Source organism: Halichoeres trimaculatus, unplaced genomic scaffold (genome assembly GCF_033239565.1).
Source record: "Halichoeres trimaculatus isolate MK-OKI-2021-1 unplaced genomic scaffold, fHalTri1.1 fHalTri1_scaffold_3, whole genome shotgun sequence".
Lineage (NCBI taxonomy): Eukaryota > Metazoa > Chordata > Actinopteri > Labriformes > Labridae > Halichoeres > Halichoeres trimaculatus.
In genome coordinates, this window is record NW_027437181.1 from 29,611,469 (window position 1) to 29,622,458 (window position 10,990).

The 10,990-nt window shown below is 39.2% G+C and overlaps 1 protein-coding gene across 1 annotated transcript; it reads left to right on the plus strand.

Moving 5' to 3' along the window:
* The first annotated feature begins 279 nt into the window (after window positions 1-279).
* On the plus strand, window positions 280-8,796 carry irf8 (interferon regulatory factor 8). The gene is made up of 9 exons (XM_074667216.1): window positions 280-661; window positions 806-1,015; window positions 1,550-1,733; window positions 1,911-2,008; window positions 2,197-2,254; window positions 2,645-2,692; window positions 2,781-3,173; window positions 3,262-3,377; window positions 3,621-8,796. Exons 2-9 carry the CDS (start codon window positions 845-847, stop codon window positions 3,810-3,812), a joined length of 1,260 nt encoding a protein of 419 aa, XP_074523317.1. The 5' UTR covers window positions 280-661; window positions 806-844; the 3' UTR covers window positions 3,813-8,796.
* The last annotated feature ends 2,194 nt before the right edge of the window (window positions 8,797-10,990 follow it).

Sequence of the window (10,990 nt, forward strand, 5' to 3'; positions counted from 1 at the left end):
TTGTACTCCTCTTTACAAATTCCTGGCTTGACTCCCTGACAGGAGAGCAAACAGCAACTCCAAATGGAAATTTATTAGATAATGCTGTAAGAATAAAATGATCGAAAATTCCTTTATAAGATTCACTTTGTTTCTGTTTTAATATCTGATATTACTTCAACATCTGATATGGATTTTCCCAGAGGATTTGGTCAAGAAGACCCATCTTTCCTCACCATCGTAGACAGTGCTTGCAGTATCTATTCTCTTAATATCGAGGTCTGTCATCGGAGCTGCGTGGGCGTATAAAACCACATCACCTTTGCGTGGAGCATTAAAAATCCCCCAAAGAACAAAACAACTTGTGATTCTCCGGGTTTATTCTACGCTCTGCAACTACGTACAGTTTGGCGTGGGTTGCTCTGTTACAACCAGCGTGTCTGTCAGGCCATTTCTTGTAAATGCCCGCAGTTAGAAGAACAGCGCTTCCTTGAATGGGCCGACCTTTTGAAGATCCTGTGCTCTCATTGGTCAGAGTGAGACTGCGCCGTCTGATCACCCCTCCTTCGATTCATTCATGTCACCGGGGGCTATAAACTTGTTGGGTACGAGTCAGGGACAAGATAAAGTGACTTCACACAATCCGACAGTGAGCGCGACTGACAACTGAACATCACTTACAGTAAGTGCTTGTACTTTTCATTTCTGACTTTAAGAGTGAAAGTTGTTTTGACATTTTGTCTTTATTAAGAAAAAAACGTTATGTCTCAAACAAATGTAAAGTACATTTTCAATGCATATTTATAAGTGACATCACCTATCCTAGGGACAAGTGAAGATCCATAAACAACTTTCCTTCATCAAGATGTCAAACTCTGGAGGTCGCAGACTGAAGCAGTGGCTGATGGAGCAGATCGAGAGTGCGCAGTACTCCGGGCTGCAGTGGGAGGATGACAGCCGCACATTGTTCCGAATTCCATGGAAACACGCCGGGAAACAGGATTACAACCAGGAAATAGATGCATCCATATTCAAGGTTTGACTAAACTCTTGTGTTTCGCCAAGGGTCATGATGACAGGTTATGGGTTTCACGCGTGAAACCAAAAGTTAGTGTCAAAGAAACTCAGTGGACATGTCCGGTGCTGCGTGAAGTTTGTGGCTGAGGAGAAACTTTCATCAAGACACTAAGCGGTCGCCAACTTGTGTTATATGCTGCACCTCTTGCTTATAGTGACTAATTAGCCTATAGTTTTTGTTGTTGTTGTTGTTGTTGTTGTTGTTGTTGTTGTTGTTGTTGTTGTTGTTGTTGTTGTTGTTTTTGTTGTTGTTTTTTACTAAAATAACAAATGTTAGCTGCTCAATAAATACATGAATCTTAAAATGTTATAAGTTGGAGTTTCCTTTTTCTTACTTTTCCCCCCTCTTCTTTTGTTCTTTAAGGTAGGATAAGAAAGGAAAGCACTATGTTTAAATTCTCTCTTTTATTTATTTATTTATTTATTTACTGAAGCATTCATCTTAAATATTGATATCCGATTGAGCTTTTTCTTTTTCCCCCACTATGCACAGGCCTGGGCTGTCTTTAAAGGCAAATTCAAGGAGGGGGACAAGGCTGAACCCGCAACATGGAAGACTCGGCTCCGCTGCGCCCTGAATAAAAGTCCTGACTTTGAGGAGGTGACAGAAAGGTCACAGCTGGACATCTCTGAGCCCTACAAAGTGTATCGCATTGTACCTGAAGAAGAGCAGAAGAGTGAGTTCACGAGTCAGATATTAGTATAAATACCACATTTGTTTAGGTTTTTTTATTTTACATTTGTGATTTTGAAATGATCCTGCCTCACTTGGAGTGATTTTAAACCATAAAAATACAGTACCGCTTTGCTTATATGCATAAAAAGAGTCATAATGTTCACCTCTTTCACCTCAGATGGTAAAAGCTCGATGGTGATCCTGGCGTCATCCAGCTCTGGTGATATGACTGACATGGACTGCAGCCCTGCAGCAATAGAAGAGTTTATTAAAGAGGTGAGACCTCATCCACCTCACACTCTGTATTGACACTCTACAACAGTGTTGATGTTTTCTGATCACAGCACTGCAGTCTTCTTTAACACTTGCTGCAATAAGAATGCACACACTTACCCCACCTACTCTAGATGAAGTACAGAAAGGTTTTCCGTTGTTAACAACTTGTGGTTGTTTTGTGTTTGCAGGAGGAGGGCTGCAGTATCCAGGCCAGTCCAGAGTACTGGTCCCAGAGTAGCATCAATGGTAAGATGAGTTTCTAGTTTCCTATACTGTGACTGTTATCTAACCACAGACCAGTGTGGTTATCCATGTACATCTCTGCTTCTCATATCAAGATGAACTGCCCTGTCTTTGTGAGATATGAGCTTCACACTGTTTGAAAAAATAACCACAGTGGAAAGCTCAATCACACGTCCCTGCTTCGGTGGGTGCTAAATAGAGGTTACAGGCTTGTCTGCTGAATTCTGCAAAGGAAGAATTGACTAACATCCTGTTGAACTTTGCTGACTAAAGTGATTATTTCTTTGTGTGATCGTGTTGGAGAAATGCACTTTTCTGATGATGCAGCAAAACAATGACATGACATGTGTTGTGTTGAAAAAGGTGTTTCTCATCTTCTCCTGTTATTCACAGCTTTCCCATTACACCAGGACCCTATGCCTTCAGGTGCCATGGGCTCAGGTATCTATCCATCTGTTTGTATCTGTCAAATAATATTTTTACTCGTGCTTCTTTCACCGAAAAGTTGACCAAGTGTTGTCTTCTCCAGTTTTCTCCCAAATGATGATCAATTTCTACTACGGAGGGAAGTTTATGCAGACTCAGATGGTTACACACCCTGAGGGCTGCAGGATCTCCCCACAGCAACACCTGGGTCGGGGCGCCCTGTACAGTTCAGACAGCATGCAGAGTGTTTATTTCCCCCCTGCTGATCTCATCGAGTATGAACGCCAGCGCCAAGTCACGAAGAAGCTCCTGGGCCACCTGGAGAGAGGCGTGCTGATCCGCGCAAACCAAGAAGGGATCTTCATCAAGAGGTTGTGCCAAAGCCGAGTCTTCTGGAGCGGGATGGGACAGGTGGGCTCACAGTACAGCACCGCACCCTGCAAACTGGAGCGGGATGCTGTCGTCAAGATCTTTGACACAGGAAGGTTTCTGCAAGGTAAGAGGCATCCATGTTTCATGAATTCATTTGTTTCACTGCAGCACTGTAAGGAATTCGAACTGCTCACACACTTTGTATTTCACAGCTTTGCAGCTGTACCAGGAGGGTCAGTTTCCTGCTCCTGATCCAACTGTGACTCTGTGTTTCGGAGAAGAGCTCAATGATCTCAACAATGCAAAGAGCAAACTCATCATTGTGCAGGTAGGAAACGCTCATTGCAAGCATCGAAAACGTCCCTGCATTAATGATTGATAATGTTAGAACATGATGTTAAACAATGCAGACAAAACAGCATTATTCAGCGAAAGTGAGAAAAAAACAGAAAAATAAGAAAAATTGACTTTTCGTGGAATCTTTATTAAATTGTTCAAAGGATGTGTTGGTTGATCACTTCTGTACATTGAAGTTTAAACACATCCCCTGTGCTTTTCTCTGTTTATGCAGATCACTGTGGTGCACTGCCAGCACCTGTTGGACTCGATGAGGCGTCCTCAGTCCTTCTGCAACACCCCAAACCTGGAGATGTCTGACAGCTCAGCCACTGACCAGATGGCTCGCATCTATCAGGACTTGTGCAGCTACAGCAGTCCCCAAAGATCAGCCTGCTACAGGGACAACATGCCCATCACTGCCTGAACTGTGAGCAAAGAGAGCCTGCCAGGAGCTCTTAAGACTGGACGTGAAACATATCAGAGAGCGTTTTTTATTTTCCTGTAGTGCAGAAAAAGTAAAGCAGGAGGGAAGAAATTTCAGCAAATAGTACGAATGATCACAGTGAAGACACATCATCAAGGATTTTATTGTGAAGCCTTTAAGCTGATTCTCAATGTGAGGATGTCTCTGTTATTCTGACCTGACCAAAGAGAAGCTGATGTTTAGCAGGATATTTCAATCTAGGGGGCAGTTGTTTTTATACATCAATTCTAGGCAGCATATAAAAGTAAAAAATAACAGGAGAGCATCCATCCACACGACCAGTTTCTCAGCTCAGCAGGACTCCTGCTACTTTTTATAAAATCTCCTTTTATCAAACCAGCTATTTTATATTTTGTACATGTATCTGTTTGTTTCCATTCTTTGTGGATCTGTAAAATAAGAGTTTAACATGCACGATTCTGAGGTGCAAGCTCAAGCAAATGAAACAACCTGCAACGCAGAGCAATATACCATAATTTTTAATGACTCGATCACAAAATCTGAGGTGGAGTAATACAGAAAGTTTTGGTTTCAAAAGTAAAACGCCCCTGTGCTGTTGTACTCTGTGTCAGCAGGGAAGAGATGCCTCCATGTCCATCAGATCACTCGGTCAGAACAAGCTGTTTTGTTTTTTGGTTCAGAGATGTCTGTGTAGAGCTGAGACAGTCTTTGTTCTAACTACTGATTTATTCTCACAGTGTTCTTTTTATCCAGTCAGCGCTGAAAATATGTCAAAACGGATTCATTCAGATGACTTTTTAATCTCTTCGAATGTCTTCTTCATCTCTGGAAAGCCTTAGATCAGCAGCAGCTCAGTACAAAACCATAGTTCTCATTTCTGAATTTTGTTTTGACAAGCACAAGCTTTCTTGGTTTTGATTTGACAAACTTGTGGATGAACACACAGATTAATGTTTGTAAAAAATATTTTTTCTAGTTATCAAAGGAAAAAAAAATGAAAAGTTGCATGGGGTTTCTAATGCAATGTGGGATTTTACTGATAGGTTTTACTATCATTTTTTTTTTTTTTTACCTTAATTTTTTTTCTTTAAACTGCCTTTAAAGTAAAAGGTTTTCACTCAATGACACATGTGCCTGTCTGGATATTATCATGTTTATAACTGTGTAATTACTACAAAAAAAGTCAAATACAAAATGGTATGGTACTTTCTAAATAGATGTGATGGGCTCAGTCTCAACACAATATAATTTTCTACAAAGGGATGATGGTACCTGTTTTAGCTCTCTTGCAACAGATACACTTTATTATTAACTATTTTCAACAACGTGCGAAGCATTCAGTGGAACTTTGTGTTTTTGACTGTCTAGACCTCCAATCAACCTCTCCTCTTTCTGTACAGTATTTACATAAGCTTGCATGAGTGCATGACTAGGCATGTAGAACACGCTGTTACTCAGTTTAAGAACAAAAGTAATCATGAGGTTTGATGATCGCCCACCTCGTGCAGGTCCCTGAAAAGTCCCAAAACATGACAGTTATAAAAAAAAGCTGTGCAACATGAGTAGATTTATAGAAAGCCACTCTGCTCAGATTGTTTCTGCACTTTACTGACTTCCTAACCCGCTCTGGTGAAACATACACGTTTATAACAGTCTTGGAGCTTTAATGCATTTATAATATTTTTAAGTTTTACCATCATTAGTTTCAGTTCTTTAATATTCTCAACAGATGAGAAGGGATGTGAAAAGAAATGTATTAGCGGCTTTTACAATTCGTAAGAGCTTAAACTATGAGCTTTAACTTCCAAGGTGTCTGGGAAACCTGCACTCACACATTTCTTTAACTCAGTGACATCAACCTCGAACTGAAGAGATGGAACTGCTTCCCCTTAGAGGCTGGCTTTACAATGAACACATACTCTAGTGTAGGAATGATGAAACTTAAACTGTATATGAAACTAAAAGAAGGATCTAGGATACTGAGAGCAGGGAAGCTCTCAGATAACCCCCCCCAACTCTTCCTTTGCCCTGCGTGAGTAACAAAGACTGGACTGAACTGATGTGGTCAACTCACACCAAGTTATTCAGAATAAGACAGCATCACCCTGCTTCTTCTTTTTCCTGTGTCTGACACAGTTTGGCATTTGTACCCAGAGGCAGACATCACAGTCATCCCATACGTCAGACTGGTTTCGGAGAGGTGAGGGAACTGGGTATAAACATGTTTGGATTTAGACACACACACGCACACACACACAAAGATTTTCACTTCCCAGTTGAACACACCTGAGTTGGTGTAGGTTATTCTAAATTTTGAACAGTGTACACACACCAACTGTGGCTCTGAGTTCAAGCTGCAAACTGTCACATGATAAACATACAAACTTGCAAGTAGTGCAAAAATAATGCAGCACCTCTGAAAAACCCAAAACTAAACTAAATCCGTTTATCATAACATAAATAAATGTAGAGGAGCCTTTCAGTGAAAAATGATGATGCCAGATTTAAACATATAATAAAGAAGACGGACTCATTATTCTGGTTTATTAACAACTTCTTTTTTTTCTGTGTTGACTCACAAAGTTCACGCAATGAAGGAAGTCATGCACTCCTCATATGACATCTCTGGATAGAACCTTTCGCCTAAATTAGAAAATCAAATCAATCAATGGTTCACTGAGTAAAATCACAGGTGGAACATCGTGGGTGTTCGGGGTTTATTCTTATGTCAGTGCTCGTGTGTGTATGTGTGTGTGTATGTGTGTGTGGTTTTCTATATGGGGAGTTCTGTATAATTTCCACAGAACAGGAAGTGACTTTAAAAAAACTGTGACAGGAAACTGTCTCTACCCCTCAACCCCAATCCCCCAATAATAAATCTTCCATGTTTGATGTGCTCTTGAACAAGACACCGAACCCTACATTTCTCCTGCTGTTGTTAGGCTGTGTGTGAATGTGACAAGCTAATACTGATGGTCCCTTTCTGTAGCACACACTGACCCTAATTGGTAATTTAGACTTTTTTCCAAAAAGGAGGAACCTACAAGTGCTAACCAACTAATTAATGACTGAATTATTAGCTTTTTGTATGTTTCTCATTCTCTACAGTTCTCTTCTGTTTTTCTTGAATACTGGTTTTATAGAATTAAAAAAGTTTTCAAAAAGATGGCAAATGAGCCCATCATCACAAAGTCAAATTATTTCTGTGCAGTTATTTTTAAAGCCTGTCAGTTAAAGAAATTATCAGCGCTTTGTAACAGAGTTTATTTCCATTTCTGCGGAACATATTTTCCACACTGATACTTAAAGAAAGCAGGGTAAGATTTCTTGTGAAAACAGGACATTGTCAGCCAAGAGAGCAGAGGGTGGTACCACTTTGTCCACAAGACGCATAACTGGAAGACAAGATCATGAAGTGTACCATGCAAAATCGAGTGCCAAAATTATCCTCATTATAAGAAATTTCACAAGGCAGTTTGAAGGTTTGGTTTAGTGACAATATGTGAGCACATTTTTATTTAGATAGCATAGGGATGGGCACTGAATTAAGTACTTTTAAAGGTCTCAACCAAATTCTGTCTGAAGTACCAGGTACTGATTCACATGAAATCGAAAGGTACCATGTTTAGGTACCTAAACGCATCGCAGAGTAGGCGATTTTTCCATACTGAATATGAACACAGCATTATAAAGTTATATATTGAAGAATAAATATGTCAAATTGAAAAAAAAAAAATTACTAAAAAAATAGTTTTTTTTTTTTTACCACATACAGCCAAAAAAAGTACCGTAAATTGGTACCGTTGAGTACTGATACAGATTACCAGGTTCCAGAGATCGATACCGTATCGTTTCAAATGTGAAAGCTACTGATCCCTAAGAAAGCATGATAAAAATTAAAAAGGAAAACAAAACCAAAGACTGAATGGACTCAGCAGCCACATAAATTGGCTTAGATTAGCTTTGTTTGGTTTAGTGTTGCTAAGAAGATGAGCTAAATTTGGCTTAAAGAGTGGAAGCAGCCTTCCAAAATAAAACACCCCTGTCTGTATTTTTTGTGTTTTCACAGTTATAGAAACATTACTTGTTAATTTTGAATTGGTAACAATTGTTATTGGTAACAATTGTTTATTGGTAACAATGTTTTTGTGTTGCTGAGGCTCCCCTTATTTTTTTTAGACCATATACAGCTGATCCATTTGTTCATTTCAAGACAAGATTTTAAACTATAAGATTTTGTAAAATGCCATTCTGCTCTTTTTTAATTTATGGTGATTAAAGATGAGTTCCAATCTCTAGCTACTTACACAATGAAATATAACAGATTGATTTAAAGTTAAATTGTGTTTGCTTTAAAACGTAACCATCACTTTGTTTCAAAGATTTTGATTTACGGAGGTAACTTGCAGTTTTACCTGTTTTGTTTCATTTTCTGTTTGCATGATGTTTGAAAAGTGCAGCAGCAGTTGTGTGAGACCAGGTGATAAAATTGAGCTACAGTCAAAAGACAAAATGAGGTTTAATTCCTCATCCAGCACAGGATGAGCAGTAACATCAGATGGAAAAAGAAACGCATATTTGCTGATAATTTTTGTCGAGCAGTACTTTGTTTCAATAAGTGTTTTACTTTAATACTTGGTGGCAATCTTTGTGGTGAGACTACTGGGAGGAGACAGAGAAACATGCTGTGTGAATTTCTGCTAACCCAGTGTCTTTTCTGCTAACATTTCCAGTGTCTGCAATGTGGTTCTCTGTGTATTGCAACATCTCTTTGTGGCGTCTGAGGCTTCCCACAATAAATCATTAGAAACGAGAAACAAACACTGATTTTGCCCTCCCATGTGTCACTAAGGCTAACGACTGGATGAAAGTGTCACTGTGATGCTTTAAAGCAGCGGTGATAGTTTTGTGAAAGTCGTGATACAAGGAAAGATGGAAAAAAGGACTAACTGCAAGCGAGAGCTTTTACTGATACATTTATAATCTTACTTTGTCTATTCTTGTTATTTCCTGATTTCTCCGTATTGCTGACTCCTCAGTCCTCTGCGTCTCTGAGGTTTGTGTGCAGAATCAGCACTGACCTTTCAGTTTAGTTGTTGTTGACCATTGAAAGTATCAGCTTTACTTTGAATTAAAATATGAGTAAACTGAAGAGTTTGGGGGCACCAACGTAAACTGTCTGCTTATTGGATGATGATTCTTTTGAAATCAATATCTTTTGCCTCTTAAGAAAGAAGCTTGCTGCTTGAGATAAAAGAGTAAAACATTTCAAAAGCTATATACGTACTTTCTGTAAAATATTGTGCTTAATTGTTGGTCTTAAGTACCATTGTTTGGTCTAACTATATGCCCCTCATGGTGAGAAGTAAGCCTGTGTCTCAGTGTTTCATTAGGTTACTTTAAGTTGTCCATGTATTTTTACATCTACCTTCATTTTCATTCGGATCATCTAACTGCTTATCATTTGTTGTACTTTAATTGTATTTTCATTTCATAAACACAGTTTATTGATTTGTAAAAACTCAATACATCAAGACGAAATATACAAATTACAACTTTGTGGCTTTATTTAAAGTTTGTTATATTTTGGAATCATTGGGTTTGCCATCAAAAAGGGCTGGTAATGGTTTCAAAGAGTAATTGTGGGTTTAATTCATGCCGTACCAGGCCAGAAAAGACAAAAGACAAGTGAAAAATTCCCTTCTTAATGGGAAGTTGTGATTTGCCGTGAACAGGTTGTGTTATGCAAGCAGTGGTGTGTAAGGCGTTGGTGGTGTCTCTGGGGAGCATGCTGGTTAAAGAGTAGTGTGGGTAAGATGAGAATAGTCCTCAGGAGAGGAACTGGGAGATCGCTGAGGAGGGACAGGTGGACGAGGAGCCCACAATCCGGGACGTAAAGGAAGAAAGCCACACAATAAACACACACACACTCACACACACATATACACATAGATGCACGCACCAAGGTGGCCACTGATCAAGGATCATATCCTCTAATCAGTATCAGTTCATGTCCTTCAAACTCAAGTCCCCCCAGCTTCACGTTGCTTTTTTTAGTCAACTCTTCTGATTTTTGTCAAAAGAAATTCAAAATGAGAAAAACTATTAAAAATAATTGTTCTGAATGAACTTAAAAAAAAAAAAACTGTATAGCAGACAAAGCCTCGGGTTTCCAATAAGTGCTTAAACATTAGAAACTGTGTCATGTGGCAAGCTGGGGTTGACATTTAAAAGTGAAGATAAGGAAGTACACTGATTTACAAGAAAGCAGTTTATTGTAAGCTGCCAACACTGACAATAATCAAAATCAGTCAGTGTTCCCTCAGGGTGACTTAGCCAGGGTTCACAGCCTCATAGGTGCAATAAAATCAAAGAGCAAAGGTTAACTTTTAATGACTCTGAAGCTCTCTGAATGACTCACGTGTTACTGATCTCACAGGTACTATCATATTGAGTGATAAATACATAAAGGAGTAATGTGTGATTTAAAAATGAACAACACTGAAACTGTTGGTGAGAAAATGTCAAGTGGTCACAGGCCTGAATCATGGGTAAGAGAAGACTGGGCACATTGTATCTGTATCCTGATCTGTGGGTGAAGACACAGCTGAGTGTTGCATCAGTCTTGCTCAGACTCTTTGACAACAGTGATCCCTGACCGCCTGATCTGTCTCTGGACAGGAAACACAGGAAGGAGCCCAGGAAGAACATCCAGCACACAACTTCTCTCTGAAAAAGAGGAACAGTCAACACATCTCCAGAAAACAGCAAGACGACACAAACCATCAGTAAACCTCTAGTTGTGGGAATCATATGTTTGTGGGTGGGCCTCCAACATTACTGATGAGAACAGCATTATATGTCTGAGATGGTTCACACCCTGAGTCCTCTGAGGATTCAGTCAGAGGGAGAAAACACACACAGGCCTATGTTTTTTTTTTTTTGTTTTTTTTTTTTTTTTTTTTTTAATGGGATGAAATACAGGCTTTAAGACAAAAAAAGAAAGAAACAGATGATCTATGAAGAAATTTAAAAAAATTTGATTTGACAAAACTATTTACACTTTTACAACCCTTAGGGTGTTTTTTTCATACCACTTGTGTCCAGTATAGTATGGTGTAGTATAGTATAGTGAGCTATAGTACGGTACAGTATGG